Here is a 19342-nt window from a genome sequence, read left to right as displayed (position 1 = left end):
GGCCTGCTGTGTTCATCCAGCTCTACACCTTGTTTTCTCAGATCATATTAGATTTGTAGTTGCATAACGTAAGAAGATAAATGATCTCAGAGTTCAGGAATTCCTGAGTAGCACTTAACACAACATTGAATTTTGCATCCAGTTTGAAAGGGAGAAGACTGGGGCTAAGACTAGCATTTTAAGCTTAAATAAAGACAACTATTTGGACATGAAAGCTGAACAGGCTGAAGTGAATTGGCACAAGAAGACAAATCGAGACAGTTGCAGATATTCAAGGGATATTTTAGAAGACCCCAAGTACATTCCTATTGTAAAGAACAACTCTAAAGGAAAGAACATCTATGGTTAACTAAAGTAGTTACAGAAAGCAACGAATTTAAAGAAAAAGCATATTACTGCACAAAGATGAGGCGCAGGTCAAATATTGATCAGAATATAAAGAGTGGCAGAGTCATGACAAAACGTTTAATCAGAAGGAAGAAATAGAGTGCGAGAGGAAGCTATATAAAAACTAACAGCAAGAGTTTCTACCTGCATTTTAAAAAAAAGTGTAATTTAATTACTTGAGTGTTGGTCCTCGAGTGAGAATGCCGAGTTAATAGTAGACAATAGGAAAAGTGAGGATGAAATTAGCAAATTTTGCTTTTCTTTTCACGACTCAGGAAACAAAAGTATTGGACAGCTGTAAATCAGGAGATTGAAGGAAGAGGGGAACCTGGTGAACTTACAATCACAAATGGAATTAAGCAAACTGAAGAAGCTACAGGCTGAAAAATCTCAAGGTCCAGATGGACTTCACCCTGGGGTTTTAAAAGAGGTTGCTCATAAGGTAGTGGATATACGGAGGTCAATTTTCCAGACTTTTCTAGGTTCAGGTAAAGGTTTCAACAGACTGCAAAGAAGCAATTATAACCCTGCTATTCAAGGCATGGAGGCTGAAAACAGCAAACCGTAAGCCAGTCAGCTTTATATCTAAAGTAGGAAAGGAATGAATCAGAGACAGTAAGAACTGCCGATGCTGGAGTCTGAGATAACAGTGTGGAGCTGGAGGTACACAGCAGGCCAGGCAACATCAGAGGAGCAGGAAAGTTGATGTTTCGGGTTGGGACCCTTCTTCAGAAAGGAATGAATCAGTTGTTAGAGAAATTATAGCTGCCCACTTCGAAAAACTCAAGGTAACTGGGAACAGTCAGCATGGGTTTGGCAAAGGGAAACAACGTTTAGCCATTTTATTGGAGTTCTCTAAAGGAGTAATAGGCTGTTACTCAGGATAAAGAGGAGCCTGTGGACACATCATACTTGGATTTTCCAAAGGCATTTGATAAGGTGCCACATCAAACATTATTACAAAAAAAATTTACAATTTACATTCATCAAATTTGATGAGAAAGCAAAGGCATGGCAGCTAAATTCAGTCTACATCAAGATAAGTAGGAAAGAATGTTAAGACGACAAGGAAGTTGCAGACTGACATAAATAGGTTGAGTGGGAAAAAAATCTGGCAGATGCAGTAGTATGAGAAATGTGAAACTGTTCACTTTGATAATAGAATATACAGAATATTTAAGTAATAATAGAAATCCTATTCTATTAAAGTAATATTCTGCACTTTTTATCACCAAAGTGGATAAATGCAACATTCTGAGGTGCAGAAGGATTTAGATGTTCTGGTGCTTGAATCACAAAAGGTAGTATGCAGGTACAGCACATAATCTAGGTGGCTAATGGGTACTATATTTTATTACTTAAGAGAAATTGAGCATAAAAGGGTCAAAAACAGAACTGAGGAAAGGTCACCAGACCCAAAACGTTAAGTGATTTTTCTTCACAGATGCTGCCAGACCAGCTGAGCATTTCCAGCAACTCCTGTTTTTGTTCCCGATTTACAGCATCTGCAGTTCTTTCGGTTTTGGCAAAAGTAAGGATGATATGCTTTAGTTAAATAGAGAATCGGCGAGACCTCATCTGTAACACTGTGCATTTTTGATTTTCTTATTTAAGGATGGATGTAAATGCATTGGAGGCAGTTCAGTGGAGGTTTACTAAGTTAATTCCTGGAATAAGTGGATTATCTTAGAAGTATTGGCTGGACATACTTGACTTGTTTTCACAGGAGTTTGGAAGAGCGAGGGTGACATGATTGAAGTGCGCAAGCTCCTGATTGGTGTTTATAAACTGCACACGGAAAGGGTGCCTCCAGATATAGAAGACATTGCATTAAAATTAGGGGGTCACCATTTCAGGACAGGATATTTTTCAGTTTGGCAACATGCAATCAGTAGGGTTTCACACGGATCAGTGCTGGCACTGCAACTGTTTAAAATATGTATTAATGACTTCAAGGAAGGGAGCGAATCTGTAGCTAAATTTGCAGATGACAACAATAGGTGGAAAGGCAAGTTATGAGACAAATACAAACAGTTTACAGATGAACATTGATAGGTTTAAGGGAGTATGCAAAAAATTGGTAAACAGAGTATAGTGTGGAAAACTGCAAAGTTTTCCATTTTGGAAGGTAGAACAAAAGAACAGTATCATTTAAATGGAGAAAAACTGCAGAACGCTGCAATCCAAAAAGGGACTTGGGATATTTGCGGACAAAACAAAGGTAGTGCAGGTGCAGCAGATAGTGCCAGCATAGCTGCGGAAGAGGGCCCGTTCCACATATCTTACGCAGAGGCAGGCATAGGTTGGGCCCATGTGGGATCCCATGGCCACCCCATTAGTCTGTAGGAAGTGGGATCTTTGAATATTACTGTGAGTCTGTTAGTAAAGTACACCTGAAACTGAAACCCTTCAATTGGCTAAATCTACCTTGTCTCTTTTCAGCTGCTGATTGCCGTGCTGTGCATTTAAGTTGAAGCACAGTGAATTCAATTCCTTGGGTTTACAGCACAATATGGACACTAGCTCTAATACAAAGAGGCCATAAAATGGCTTGTGCGAGAGAGATGAAAGGAAAACATACTGTATGGAGTGCGGAGTGCTAACTTGGTTAAGGCACATTATTGGGCTGGAATAAAGAAACATTATGCATCTAATTGTGAAACCCAAGCTTTAGGTGCATGTTTTGGGGCTGGGGTGAACAGATAGGAGGAGGGTGATACAAAAATACTTGCACTGCTACAGCACCTTTCAATCTCAGAAGTCAAAGTGTTTGATAGTCACAGGATTACTTTTAAAAAAGTTTTAAAAAAGGTCAAAGTGGCTTAGACATAGTAAAGTCTCAAATGGTAATGTGACAACAGCTTGTTCAAGTGATGATAATAGAGGAATACACATTGTTGGAAATGGAGAATTCTCCTGCTCTTCAAAATAAAGCCATTGGATCTTTTGAATTGTCCTGAAAGCAGACATGGTAACCGGTTGAAGTCAGCACTGCACTAGTAGTTAACAAGGATTTTGCAAACAAGTTCCCGAATTGATTTGGACCCACATCCTTCAGACTTGATCATAATAACAAATAGCAAAAAAAAAATTATTGTATCTCATCTGGCCTAGACCCTTCATCAGAAAAGGGGGAGGGGAAGGGGGTTCTGAAATAAATAGGGAGAGTGTGGGAGGTGGATAGAGGAGAGGATAGGTGGAGAGGAAACAAACAGGTCGAAGAGGCGGGGATGGAGCCAGTAAAGGTGAGTGTAGGTGGGGAGTTAGGGAGGGGATAGGTCGGTCCAGGGAGGACAGACAGGTCAAGGGGGCGGGATGAGGTTAGTAGGTAGGAGATGGGGGTGCGGCTTGAGGTGGGAAGAGGGGATAGGTGGGAGGAAGAACAGGTTAGGGAGGCGGGGACGAGCTGGACTGGTTTTGGGATGCGGTAGGGGGAGGGGAGATTTTGAAGCTTGTGAAATCTCACCCACTCCAACCTCTCCCCCGCAGAACATGCAGCCCTCCGCTCCCGTCCCGACCTCACAATAAAACCCGCGGACAAGGGAGGTGCAGTTGTAGTATGGCGCACTGACCTCTACATCGCCGAAGCCAGACGACAAATCTCCGACACCACCTCCTACCGCCCCCTTGATCATGACCCCACCCCTGAGCACCAAGCCATCATCTCCCAAACCATCCACAACCTCATCACCTCAGGTGACCTCCCACTCACGGCCTCCAACCTCATCGTTCCCCAACCCCGCACTGCCCGCTTCTATCTCCTTCCCAAAATCCACAAACCTGAATGCCCTGGTCGACCCATTGTCTCCGCCTGCTCCTGCCCCACTGAACTGATCTCCAACTATCTGGACTCCATTTTCTCCCCCTTGGTCCAGGAACTGCCTACCTATGTCTGTGACACCACGCACACCCTCCACCTCCTCCAGAACTTCCAATTCCCCGGTCCCCAACACCTCATCTTTACCATGGACGTCCAGTCCCTCTACACCTGCATTCCCCATGCAGATGGCCTTAAGGCCCTCCGCTTCTTCCTGTCCCGCAGGCCCGACCAGTCCCCCTCCACTGACACCCTCATCCGCTTAGCCGAACTCGTCCTCACACTCAACAACTTCTCTTTCAATTCCTCCCACTTCCTACAGACAAAGGGGGTAGCCATGGGTACCCGCATGGGCCCAAGCTACGCCTGCCTCTTTGTAGGTTACGTGGAACAATCCCTCTTCCGTACCTACACCGGCCCTAAACCCCACCTCTTCCTCCGTTACATTGATGACTGTATCGGCGCCGCCTCGTGCTCCCACGAGGAGCTCGAACAGTTCATACACTTCACTAACACCTTCCACCCCAACCTTAAGTTTACCTGGACCATCTCTAACACCTCTCTCCCCTTCCTGGACCTCTCTGTCTCCATATCGGGCAACCACCTCGAAACCGATATTCATTTCAAGCCCACCGACTCCCACAGCTACCTAGAATACTCCTCCTCCCACCCACCTTCCTGCAAAAATGCTATCCCCTATTCCCAATTCCTTCGCCTCCGCCGCATCTGCTCCCAGGATGAGGCATTCCACTCCCGTACATCTCAGTTGTCCTCGTTTTTCAAGGACCGTAACTTCCCCTCCTCGGTGGTCGAGAACGCCCTCAACCGTGTCTCCCACATCTCCCGCACCTCATCCCTCACACCCCGTCCACGCAATAAAAACCAAAAAAGAATCCCCCTCGTCCTCACGTACCACCCCACCAACCTCCGGATCCAACGCATCATCCTCCGACACTTCCGCCATCTACAATCCGACCCCACCACCAAAGACATCTTTCCCTCCCCACCCCTATCTGTTTTCCGGAGGGACCACTCTCTCCGTGACTCCCTTGTCCGCTCCACACTCCCCTCCAGCTCCACCACACCCGGCACTTTTCCCTGCAACCGCAGGAAGTGCTACACCTGCCCCCATACCTCCTCCCTCACCCCCATCCCAGGCCCCAAGAAGACTTTCCACATCAAGCAGATGTTCACCTGCACATCTGCCAATGTGGTATACTGCATCCGCTGTACCCGGTGTGGCTTCCTCTACATCGGGAGAACCAAGCGGAGGCTTGGGGACCGCTTTGCAGAACACCTACGCTCGGTTCGCAATAAACAACTGCATCTCCCAGTCGCGAACCATTTCAACTCCCCCTCCCATTCCTCAGACGACATGTCCATCCTGGGCCTCCTGCAGTGCCACAACGATGCCACCCGAACGTTGCAGGAACAGCAACTCATATTCCGCTTGGGAACAGCCCAACGGTATCAATGTGGATTTCACAAGCTTCAAAATCTCCCCTCCACCTACCGCATCCCAAAACCAGTCCAGCTTGTCCCTGCCTCCCTAACCTGTTCTTCCTCCCACCTATCCCCTCCTCCCACCTCAAGCCGCACCCCCATCTCCTACCGACTAACCTCATTCCGCCCCCTTGACCTGTCCATCCTCCCTGGACTGACCTATCCCCTCCCTAACTCCCCACCTACATTCACCTTTACTGGCTCCATCCCCGCCTCTTCAACCTGTTTGTTTCCTCTCCACCTATCCTCTCCTCTATCCATCTTCTATCCACCTCCCACTCTCTCCCTATTTATTTCAGAACCCCCTTCCCCTCCCCCTTTTCTGATGAAGGGTCTCGGCCCGAAACGTCAGCCTTTCTGCTCCTATGATGCTGCTTGGCCTGCTGTGTTCATCCAGCCCTGCACCTTGTTGTCTCGGATTCTCCAGCATCTGCAGTTCCTACTATCTCTCATTGTATCTCATCTTGCAAGGTGTGAAAATACTCATGTAAAATGTGTGAGTACCATAATGCAACACAAAACTTAAATTTTCTGAAATCTGGCCCAGTTTGGAAGGAGGTGGAAAAAAATCGAATACTAACATTTTAGGAACTGGAAAAACATGTAAAGGGATAAAAAAAGTTACATTATTATAAGGAAAGAGAAAATGGATCGTTCAACTGACTAATAGAATTGTAACAAGAGGCCAAATGGGCACCTCCTTTGCTATATTAATCATTTTTTATAGGAAATCAGGTTTTTCTCAGATCTAAAAATGTCCAAGTAGTCTCATTTACTTTTACATTGACTATTGTTTAACAACATAGCGCGATTGCAACTACTCAAACATAATACTTGGACCAAATGACATTTTTTTTCTAAAACTTCAGAATGGCACCAGCTGTTTATTGCACTTCAACCTCTTTTCAACAAGTTCACAAAACCAAACATCATAGCCATTTAAACTTGTGAAATGGCAACTTAAAGAAAGATCTCCCAGTCAGTCAGTCAGTCAGTCAGCCAGCCAGCCAGGGGGCAAATCCTGAAAATGGAAGTAATAGGCTGGGGCTCTTTTCCCTGGGGCAGACGCTGAGGGGTGAATTTATGGAGGTTCATAAAATCATGATGGACACAGGCAAGGTGAATAGCCGAGCTCTTTTTCCCACCGTAGAAGTCCAAAACTAGAAGGCACAGGTTTAAGGAAAGACGCAGAAGATTTAAAAAAGGGATCTAAGGGGGAACATTTACACACAGAGGGTGGTGCGTGCATTGAATGAGCTGCCAGGGGTGGTGCAAGAGGCTGGTACAATTATAACATTTGAAAGGCATCTGGATAGGTATATGAATAGGAAAGGTTTAGAAGGATATAGGCCAAATGGGACTAGATTTATTTAGGATATCTGGTCGGCATGGATGAGTTGGGCCGAAGGGTCTGTTTCTGTGCTGTATAACTGACTCAAAGCTCTAACCATCAGAAATTTACTCCAGGTTAAAGCAAATTAACTGCTGGTAAAACTCATCTAAGTATGATAAATATTTAGCTACACTGCTGCATATTAACTGCCTTAATTTGCAATTCAAAGGTTGTAAGGAGAAAGGTAAAAATGTCATATATGTTACATACTGTGCTGCAGCAAAATAGTGAGACAATGTTCCATTAGCAATCCGCAAGCCAACCAGTTTTGGCAGAACTCACCCTCCACTTCTGTTAACTTACTGCTCAGCACACAAATACGCATCTCTTGGAATTGAACAGCAATATAAGCAGAAGCTTGATTAAAATAAAATTTCAGCCAGATGAATCCAGAAAATTGCGTGTCATCCTGGATTGCATGACACTAAAATGTTTGAGATCCAGGAAGTACTGAAACAAGCATTTTGAAGATAATGCAGACTAAAGATGGAACTGTTTCAGTTAATAACTGATGTCAATTGACAGAGTATCTCTTCACTGAGAATTCTGAAGGCCTTTGCTGGGCCCATGCACACCATATAGCAACACACTAGGAGACACACAAGAAGCTTTTCTTTCTGACAGCAGCAGTTTTATTCCACAGGTGGCATCACTATGTTAAAACTGAATCAATTTTCCGTGGTATATTTAATTTGTCTATATTTATCCTAGGTTATCAACGGCTTTCAAAACCAGCTGCTAAGGAATATTAGTTCCTTTCTCTCAGAAACAAAGACTATTTTTGATTGTTGCCTTGCCTATTCTAAACAGCTACTGCAATTTAAAGAGTCTCAACATCCCTTTCCTGCCAATAGCTTGCTGCAGGTTATACGGAATCACTTCACAGCTACATGATCGCATCTTCTCAGCATTTTGAAAATCTTGATTGTGCTGTGTGCTCATTTCTCCAATGATTATTTTTTCAGCTGACTGATCAAGGCCAAGCCCCAAAATATTCCTTCCTCATCTCTGAAACTACACCGCTGCATTTCTTTTTGAAAAGTCAATAAGCCTAAACCATAACATTTTAAAAATTGTGCTTCCAATTAATTAGAAAAAATACTTTTGCCTACTATTCCTAATCAAGTGTAGGTGAAATGCATCTGTGTATCTCCACTTCAAAGCAGCTTCACAAATGGTAAAATTCACTGAGATAGTAAGAACTGCTGATGCCGGAGTCAGAGATAGTGTGTGGGGAGCTGGAGGAACACAGCAGGCTAGGCAGCCAGGATCCCAACTCGAAACATCAACTTTCCTGCTCCTCTGATGGTGCCTGGCCTGCTGTGTTCCTCCAGCTCCACAGTGTTAGCACAATGGTAAAACACTTTTCATGAAACGATAAATGACGGAATCCAAAACGCTTTGCTTTGCAACAAATTCTCACTTTCATTACCAACTTGTGCTGCCATTCCAGTTGTCTGCAGTGAATATTGCTGTTTCTTACTGCAGTTTGATTTTTTTCAATAGTCACTGAGGCATATAATAAAGTCAAAGCAGGGTACAAAAATTCATAAACATTTTATGATTAGACAGTTTACTGAGGGATAGTCTACAATAAAAATAAATTCAGCAGTTAAGCAGATCAAAAAATCATCTCAAATCCATCTTGGAATAAAAGATATTTGAACAGAGATTAACTTCATCACTTCTGCTCTGCAGCGAATTCTGGACAACATCTAGGTTAGGGCTGACAACTGGCAAATAACATTCATATTACACAAGTGCCAATGACCATTGCCAATGACAGAATTTAACCATCAACCTGTGACATTCAATGGCATTCCTAGTGCTGAATACCTCATGATTAATATCCCATTGGCCAGAGACTGAACTGGCATAGCCATACAAATACTGTATATCACAAGAGCAGGTCATAGGCTACAAATCCTGCAGTGAGGCACTCTCTTCCCGACTACCATTTACAAGGCACAAGTCAAGAATGCGATGGAACTCTCCTCACTTTCCTCAACAGATGCAGCTCCAACAATCAAGAAGCTTGACATAATCAAAGACAAAGCAACCACTTCATCAGAACCACACCCATAGGCATTCACTCCCTCCATCGATGCACAGGAATAGCAGTCCCTACCATCTTCAAGATGCACTGCAGGAATTCACCAAGGGCTCTGAAACTACATTTTCCAAACGATGATCATTACCATTTGAAGAACAAGGGCATCAGATACATTGATTTCAAATGACACACCATCCTGACTTGGAGATATATCACCATCCCCTCACTTTTGCTGGATCAAAATCCTGGAATTCCAGTCCTAACAATATTGTGGGTGTATCTACACCAAGTAGACTGAAGCACTTCAAGGAGGAAGTTTACCACCACCTTAGAGGGCAATTAGGAAGGGCAATAAATGCTGGCCCAGCCAGCAAAGCCCATATTCCATAGAATGAGTAAATAAAGTGGTACAAAACTGAATGCTAATAAGTTAATGTTTCAATTTTGGCTTCTAGCATTATTTTGCTAAGCCCATCATCGATTGTGGTTTACTAGGTTTGGGAACACAACAGCAAGATCAGTTATGTGGAGCAGAAATATACTTAAGATACACAGTCACTTTGCTCTCACCTCAACAGTCAAGACACGAACTCTAGCTCCACCTATTGCAGGATTACAGCTGACATCCAGTTAAAAGAAAAATGGATTTAAAATTCCTATTTGTTTTTACTACTCACCATAAAGAGCTGTCCATGTCTGGTTAATTACATCTAGACATACGGTTCCTGATCTAGAAATAAAAGTGAAAGAGGGATGCCTGAAACAAGTTAGACAAATAAAATCTTGTAACGCACAACCTTATTCAAGGACCATATTAGAACCACGTTCAGCAACATTCAAAATAGGCTGAGTTCTATGCGAGAACATTCTCCTTAATAGATATCAGAATGCCAAAATATATTTATCTAATAACTTGCAATGCTAGGTTTTAGGCAAACAGTCCACAACAATGGAAGAAAGAGTAAAGTCACTGTGGCGATAAAGGAATACAGTTTTCAGGATGATTAATTGGAAATATAAAAATATTTGCATGAGAGAGAGACAACTTCATCTTGGCTACAGAATTTCTCCACTTGATCAATGCTCCTTTTAGAATCTGGAGATAGATGCAATAAGTGTACAGGTGGGTGAGGGAGAAATCCTTTGGAGATTAATCACTATTCCTACCAGAACACAAATGCCAGTGAAGCCATTACATTTCAGAGCTATGATTTTTCTTTATTCATAACTGCAAAATATCTCATGTGTTCAAAATGCACACAAGCCACCAAGACAATTAAAATCTGGAGGGTCTGAATTGTTAAATGTAACATTACTAATTCTTAGCACTAAAATGAAGACTGGTCACTTTGTTTTGTTTTGCCAAGTTTAAATGATTTGCAAAGAATGGTCTTCAAATTGTGTGAAAACATTTTGATGTAAACAAGTACAATAAAAGAGGAGCTAGATGAATCAATGGTACACTAATGGAGTCACTTTTCATGATTAAAAAGCAACAAGCAATTATTAGATTTTCTTGACAATCAATAAACACCTCACATCCACAGCAATGGAAGTCTCTGAATGTCTGGCATTCAGAAGTAGTTTTCATTTTGCTGCTGCAAAGTGGAAGGGGGTTAAAAAAGGAAATAAAAATCAGATCCAAATTGGACAGCAATGGTAGTTAGGTTTCTAAAGAGAATACTAGAAGATATTTTGTCAAAGCTAAAATGAAATATTTAGAAATTTTAGTCAGTAACCAGAAGTCATCTTGAAGTAAAATGGAACAATCCATTGGCCTGGGGAAGCAGTGCACATTTTATATTACACTGCGTAAGTTTAGTCTCAGTTGGTTCAGTTTGAGATCCAGAACGATGCCAGTGTAAATTCAATTCTCGCACCAGCTGAGGTGACGATGAAGGACATTTCTCAACCCCTCCCCGCTCCGAGACGTGGTGACCTTCAGATTAAAACAACACCAGTTGTCTCTATTGAGAGCAGTCTTATGATCTGCAAGGCTATGGTGACTTTACCTTTAATTTTTACATTATAAATTTCTCTGTTTAACTGTGGCCAAATGCTGAACTGTACATTGAATTTCTAAGTTGTCTTATTTCACATAGATTAACATTTGGTCTTATTTTAATCAAGATGTTTTCGCCCTACAATGGTATGACCCAACGTGAGAAAACATGAACCTCTAGCTTAGCTCTTACGGGTGGATGACTGATGCACCTCCGGGTTTTGCCATCAAATATACAGATGTAAGGCAGTACAATGTCTGTTCCTGTAAAAGTGGTCTGCTTACAGCAGTGATTGATGGCAATGAACCGGAAATAACATTGAACAGAACAAGCTTGAAAAAAAGAAAAATTGAAGTGAAGAATTCACCCCACCCTCAGTTGTATTAGGTTGTAATTTTGATACTACTTAATTAAGTTTCAAAAACAATAAAAAAAAACACATTTGTAGTGAAGCAGCAAAAGGGGCAGAAAATATCCATGGGTGCTGTCTACAAGCCTCCAAATAGCAGTGATAAAGTAAGAGTGGCATTACAGGAAATTAGGAATGTATGCAACAAAGGGTGCTACAGTTATCATGGATGGTGTCTACATAGAGACTAAGTTAACCACTGCAGTGGATGAATTCCTAGAGTGTGTACAGTATCTTTTTAGACAAGTACATTGAAGAACCGACAAGGGAACAGGATATCCTAAATTCGGTGGTGTGTAATTAGAAGGCTTTTTTATTTAAATAGCTTTGTGAGAAGTCCTTTAGGAAAAAGTGAGCACAGCAAGTTGATAGAATTCTTCATTTGGGTTTAAAATCAACCCAATCTGAAACTGGAGTCCTAAACCTAAAAAGAAACTGCAAGGTTAGAGGGTGAGTCAGCTGTGACAGACTGGACAACTCCATTAATAGGCAATGGCTAATATTTAAGGAACCAGTGCATACATTGGAACAGTAATATATTCCTTTTGGGCAGAAGAATACAACAGAAAATGTGACCCAGCCATGAGTAACAAAATAAATCAAGGGTAGTACAAGATCCAAAGGAGTCATATGAAGTTCCTATACAAAATAGCAAGCCTACTGCAGGCAGACTGCAGAAAGTTTCAAATTTAGCTGATATACAAGGGCTCCAAAATCAAAGGGTCACAGTCACACAGTACATGGCAGGCCACTTTGGACTAAGACAAGAAGTTCCTTCAATCAGGAGATTGTGAATCCGTAGGATTTTCTACCACAGAAGTCTGGAGAGGTCAAGTCACTGAATACACTTAAAAGAAAGACTGATTTAGAGAGGCTCAAGGTATCAAGGAGATGTAGGGAGAACGCTAGAGCATGGCATTGAGATAGAGGATCCACCACAATCATGTTGAATGGCAGAGCAGGCTTGCTCCTACCTACTTGGTCTTTTGGCTTAAACTAGTTATTTATGCTTCTGAACTTTAGAAATAAAATAGCCCCCTCTTCTTTCCCATATACTTTCTCAATTTATCCCCCAAACCTCCTTTTCCCAAAGGCAGCATCACCATGGTAGTGTATGGCTCCAGGGACGACGACATCTTGTAATTTCATCTGGGAGCTCAGCTCTCAACTATTTTATTTTATGTGCAATGGAGCTTATTTTAGTGAAGGTGAGCAATTAGTAGTAATGACATGCATTTAGATTTCGTACAATTTAGACACGAACTGTAACATCCTCTAAACCCACTCTCGAACAATATCATCTCTTGAAGTTAGAAGTCACTGTCAACTCAATTACCCAATTTGTTCTCTCCTCATCCCAAAATATTTCCTTACACACTGCAGGAAAAAAATGTTACTTACGCTTCATCAATGTTCGGATGGAAAATTTTATTCATAAATCCTGTAAACAAACAAACAAATGGTTACCAAAACAAATGGAAAATAAACTGCGACATTTGGAAGTAGTGAGGGTGTAAACAATTTCTGCTGTTTAGGAATGGGAGTGAGACAATCTAACCATTTCAAAACATAGCAAAGAATTCTCCAGCTAGTGCATGGCATCAGACTTACAGCACTGCTCGAAGTGGTTCACAGTAGAGTTGCAAACACTCCAAGAAATGAGAAATCATTCTAATATAGTGGTATGAATTAAGTTTTGACTTGCTGTTGTAGGTATGGTGTTAGTTTCACTCAGATTAGCCTCAAGTCATGATTATACATGGTGTCTTTGTACAGAGTTGCCATGATTAATGCGGTCTAATGATTTTTAACATACAGCACCCTCTCCAACAGCATTCACCATTTTGAGGTTACCTACTAGAAAACAAATCATTGATTACATACTTTATTGTGCAAAGATCCCTGCCCCTAAAATCATTTTTAAAAAGGCTAATAAAAGTTTCTACTGTATAAACTGACGAAGCTGGGAACCTAGTAATAATTTAAATTGCACTGCCTTGAACTTCTCAAAATGTTAAGCCTAGCAATGTTTAAACTGAAAAACCACAGTGGTTTGAGCAAGTTAGGTATATTCCAACCTCTGAGCTTTAAGACACAAGGAAATTTGTTTTTCACCAACCAAAACACTCCAATATTCAAACATGACTGCAGTGGCTACAGCCAGCTTTCAAACATTACGAAAGGAGGAAAAATAACATCAATGTGGCAAATATTAAGCTTTCATACTACATGACGACTGTGGCGCTCTTAGTAATTATCCTGTCTCCACTCCAGCCTGAGGGCAGGAAAAATTTCATGACCAAAGTTAATGCAATTTTCAAAAATCATTTCTTGCCCTTTCTTCGAGATTGGTTCACACTGGTATTTGAATGGAAACGCTGATGAAGTGGTTCAGCATAGCCAACAGGTTATTTCCTGTGGAGGAAACACTGCTATACAGCCTGATCACATCCTTAACTGACAACAATGGAAATTTCCCTTTCTAGCAGATGTGACGTGAGCAGATAGAAGCACTCCCCGCCATGGACAGGACCAATGTCATCTACAAGATCCCCTGCAGAGACTGCGAGAAACACTACATCTGACAAACAGGAAGGAAACTAACAACAACAGTACATGAACACCAACTGGCTACAAAAAGACACGACCAATACTCACTCATCTCAATCCACGTGAACAAGGAGAACCACGGCTTCGACTGGGACAGGCTAGGCGGAGACAAGCACGAGAATTCCAGGAAGCATGGCACTCCACGAAGCATGCTATTAATAAACACATTGAACTCGACCCCATATACATTCCACTATGGAGGAAACCCGGAAGTGAGGCAATCCATCGCAACGGACCCCAGAGTTTAAAAACCAGGCAGGAAAACACACCGACGCTTCATCAGAGGCTGCCCTGAGGATGTTACCAAGCACGGTAACGAAACATCTGCGGAACAACAAACCAGCTCGGCGAGCCATCCAACCTCTATTCAAATACTTAATGAAATAATGTATTATTTAACCAGTAATAAACTGTTCCAATGTAGACAGCATCCCACAAACACAATCTTTGGCAAAAAATGCAATTCAGCAAAAGTGATGATTCTCATGTGCTGTCCCACTCCAGTCCAGAAGAAACAGCAAAATAAAACAATCTGTCCCTTTTGATTTTTAACAGGAAGCCTCACTATCTAAGTCTTCATTCTAGCAGCAGAGAACGCAAACTTTTAGCTCCAGCAGCGAGCAGAAACCTTCGCCGAACTGCAAGTAAAACTAAAAGCCTTCCTGAATCTGTTTGAGCCCTGACCCTGCCTGCTCATGATTCTTTTGGCTTAAAAAAAAAAACACCCAGCAAGAATTCAAAGTTGTTTACCACTGCCTGTCCGAAGGAGATACTTCAGCACCACTGTGACAACACTCCTTTGCAAAAGAAACAAGACAAAACCACCACAGGTACAGCATCCAAAGATTTATAACCCTGAATTATGATATTTTCCTCATCTCAGCCCTAAATAGTTGATCAGTTATCCTGAAGCAATAACCCTAGTTCTGAATGCTTCTGCCAAGGGAAGCTGCCTCTCAGCACATACCTCCAAGCTCTACAAATTTCATATTTGGTTTAACGAAACCATCTCATATTCTGAAATCCTAAGAATTTTGCTCAATCTCTTCCCACAGGATACCACACTCATCCCAGATATTGAATAAGTGAACTTTCACTGTACAGGACTCCCACCAAGGCAAAAACAAAATCTCTTGGCCAAGTCTACTAAAACTGTCCTCTCCTGTTGTGATGCCACCAAAGATCTATGAAACTGCTGTAAAACTGCCTCTAATCTTGCACTCCAAAAGTTTTTTGATAAAGGCTAAAGTATAATTTGCCTCTGGATTATTTGGTATAATTGCAGGTGAACCTTCTGCGATTTGTGCACAGACTCCAAAAATCTCAATACTGACATCTATTAGTGTCAGAAGTTTTAATTTAAAAAAAATCTGCATTTCTATTCTTCTGACCAAGCTGGATAATTTCTGGTGGTTAAAGAGGTCTTTACTTTCAAACAAAAAACCCAATACTGCATCACCAATTACAGATTTGAGTTATTTTTCTGATAGGTTTAGTTCAAAGGGAATGTCCAACAGTGCAATCTTAGATTATATACTGTGCAAAGACATGTTTAAACAGCAAGTATGGATGGTTACAGATCACTGAACAAGTGATAAACAGTATCACACTGGCAGCATATCACACAACAATTCATGGATCAAGTCGTAACTATCCCATAAGTGCGCTTTGACAGGACCTAATAGATTGATTACTAACAAAGATCTCATATCAGCAGCACGCACGTTCAAAGCGTCCCCATGTCTCAGCCAGAATATCCAACTTCAAGTTCAAAAGTGTGAGGTAACAGGCTTAAGTTGAGAGGGGAAAGATTTAAAAAGGGACCTAAAGGGGCAACTTTTTCACAGAGGGTGGTGTGTATGTGGAACGAGCTGCCAGAGGAAGTATTAGAGGTGGGTACAATTACAATATTTAAAAGGCATTTGGGCAGCGACATGAATAGAAAAGGTTCAGAGGAACATGCGCCAAATGGGAACAGTTCAGTATCGGGAACCTGATCGGTATGGACAAGTTTGGCCAAAGGGTCTGTATATCGTGGACTCTCTGACCAAAGTGTTTTTACCTTGCAGTGACTCCCAAAGTGTGTCTGGTGACAAGATGCACAGCTGAAAGGCCTACAATTGACTAAATTCTCATTTATTAATGCACTAACTGAATGTCCTCATTAGTAAGCTTTTGCTACACAAAATAACATTTCTACCCTGGACACCTATTGTGTTAGAAACCACTGCATAAAGTTGGCAGTGAGCTACAAGCCTATATCTTTTAAGTGCTCGGATGCCAAAAGACAAATGTGAAAAAGAACCTGCATTACAGTCTTGGCATCCTGAATAATAAGTTTGTTGTTAGGGAGGTGGACTCACTGTGATTCTGAACTTGGTATAAAGTTGAGTGATGGAGATGGTGATAGAAAATATAACAACATAGAACTCCTACCACCATAGACTGGCAAGTTACCAGTAAACATTCAGTACTTAAAAGCAATATTTCAAAATGTTTCAAGTATTATATTAAACCTTCCTCTCTCCTTCTGTCCTTGATACTTCTGGTCAGAACTCATGACCATATGAATCACACTCACTCACACACACACACACACACACACACACTCACCCCCAATCATTTGTATAAATGGTCGAACAGAAGTCCCAGCACCGATCCTTGCGGCACACCGCGGGTCACAGGCCTCTAGTTTGAGCAACAACCCTCTGGCTTGACGGTAGGTGACAATTTTGTATCCAATTTAATGAACAAGCAATTAGATGAGCCGGAAGACAGTATTATACTGGATTTTTACTGTATCATTAATGCCAAATCCTTTGATTGAGAGATGTGTGTGTTTAGACCAAGGATTGCTGTTTGACATTCAGGACAGACTCTTTAAAAGAAAAAAAAACAATTTAGACAGGGTGCCAACCCATAAATCAAAATGGAGGTAGGACTGGTAAGTCTAATGTTAGGAGCAGGTTTCAAGTTTGACTTATTTGAAGAAAAGATTGCCTGGAAGGAAAAGACTACGTACTTTTTTTAATTTAAAGTATTATCACAGCTCTCTGCCGAGATTGTGCAATAAAAACTAAGATGACTCATGAAAATATGAATGTGGTACCCCAAAGACCAATATTTGGTTCCTCCCGAACCAGTTCACTGACGCTGGTTGTGGTAGATGACTGTGTCTGAATCAGACCTCTGTGTGTAATGGAGGTCAGCGCATGGGACTGGGTGGGAACTGACCAGACACATGACTCGAGAGAAAAGAGTTACCAGCCAAGTCCTGAAGGAACTAATGTAGCTTTGCAACATCAGCTGCTCAAGATTGGTTGTCTGGCTACAGAACCAATGTGGCTTCAATTAAGACCAATGCTTTAATTTGTATGCAAAACATTCCCATTACCAAAATGGCACTGGAGTTGCTCAGAAGGAAAGCTGGGCATGAACAGTCAGTGCATACAAAAAGGTGCAAAATGGAGGAAATTTGCACCAGGATTAGCCAGTTAGGGACCCCACACCACATCTTCATCACCATCCACCTCGAGTACCTTTATCTTTTCCTCCCCCCATACACCCCCCACCCTTGATAGCAGTATAGATTGATAACTTTTTAAACTACTGCAATGTCCCTATTCAACTTCCAAATTCATCACAGACAAAAACAGAAATTGCTAGAAAAAGTTCAGGTCTGGCAGCATCTGTGGAGAGAATCAGAGTTAACTTTTCAGATTGAGTGACCTTTCCTCAAAACGGTGTTCTGTGGAAGGGTCACTCAACCTGAAACATTAACTCTGATTCTCTCCACAGATGCTGCCAGACCTGCTGAGCTTTTCCAGCAATTTCTATTTTTATCCCTGATTTACAATATCCGCAGTTCTTTGGGTTCCTATTTCAACACACCTTTGAGTACCTCATGACCAAGTAGCAAGGAACAAGATACTCATGTAATTAAATGACATTTTAGAAATTTTCACCCAACTTATTCAAGTGGACTTTGAGCAGATATTGGACCATCTCACTGTGGTATCTGAAACTATTTTAACGACAAAGAATTCTGTGCAGACCTGTTCCATTGGTCCAGTAGGAGATGCTCCTTAGGTTTGATATACACAACTCAAGTCTCAATTCCAGCTCTCCCAGGTGCCCAGCAATGTTCCATTCGCCAAATAATTAAACTCTTCATTAACAGTACCAAAAGCCAAGTGCTCTCACCTGTCAAAACTGTTCAGAATTTCAGGATAAGTCTGGATCCTTCTTAACCTACATGCTGAATTTGATTCAGTCAGCAACATCTTCCTACTCCTCCAATGCTTTTCCATCACTGTCTAGATGGTTAAAGTTACACTCATCTGGTTCCATGCTCATCTATTCAGGCACAGCCAAAGAATCACCTGCAATGCTTTTTTCCTATGTTGTTCCCCAAGGAGCAATCCTGGTCTCTCTCCTCTCCCGTTACTCCAATTCACAAGCTGCCCCTTGGCAACCTCAGAAAACAGTGGCAAGTGTAATCATACATTAATAACACACAGCTTTACCTCACCAGTAAATCTCGACCTCAAATTATTGCACCAGAAATTCTGTGTATTTAATGGAGTGCATTTAAGACGATAGATAGGTTCTTGATTAGTAAGGGGTTCAAGGGTTACAGGGAGGTGGGTGAATGGAGTTGAGAAACATATCAGCTACGACTGAATGGCAGAGCAGACTTGATGGGCTGAAGGGCCCGATTGCCCTCCTATATATCTTATGATCTAAATTTAATCACCGAGTATTGATAGATATACAATAGCACAATGAAGGGTCAGATGCCCGAGAACTACATTTTTTTTTCCAGATTAATATCAAAAGCTCTTTTTTAACCAGTATCTGAAGAGTTCACACCCCCTTCACACTACACTGGGTTTAGTACAGCAATTTGCCAACCTATAAAGCATAATTATCAGAGATGGTTCTCATCTTAGGTGTGTACAGGTAAATGGAAATTAAAGGCCAATCAGGAACAATCTGAAACAGATACCGTTTCTCGATCTAAGCCAGTGCGGTTGTTTTGCTTGAATTTGACAGAGTAAGGACATAAGCAATATCAGGTACAAGTGCTACTCCATCACCCAGCACAACTTAATTACTTATATTTGCAATAATGTTTACCTTGCCCTAGAATTTTGATGACATTCCT

At 41.7% G+C, this 19342-nt stretch overlaps 1 protein-coding gene across 1 annotated transcript in view; it reads right to left on the bottom strand.

Annotated features, from left to right (window-relative positions):
* The window catches only part of ube2h (ubiquitin-conjugating enzyme E2H (UBC8 homolog, yeast)), a 102234-nt gene that overhangs the window by 6498 nt on the left and 76394 nt on the right, over positions 1-19342 (bottom strand). Inside the window, exons 4-5 of the mRNA XM_048610537.1 lie at positions 12967-13006; positions 9831-9883 (exon numbers count right to left, since the gene is read on the bottom strand). Of these exons, the coding sequence (XP_048466494.1) occupies positions 9831-9883; positions 12967-13006 (93 nt within the window). The remainder of the gene's footprint in view (positions 1-9830; positions 9884-12966; positions 13007-19342) is intronic.

The sequence above is a fragment of the Rhincodon typus genome, chromosome 22, assembly GCF_021869965.1.
Source record: "Rhincodon typus isolate 14 chromosome 22, sRhiTyp1.1, whole genome shotgun sequence".
NCBI lineage: Eukaryota > Metazoa > Chordata > Chondrichthyes > Orectolobiformes > Rhincodontidae > Rhincodon > Rhincodon typus.
This window is presented reverse-complemented; position numbering and strand designations above follow the sequence as displayed.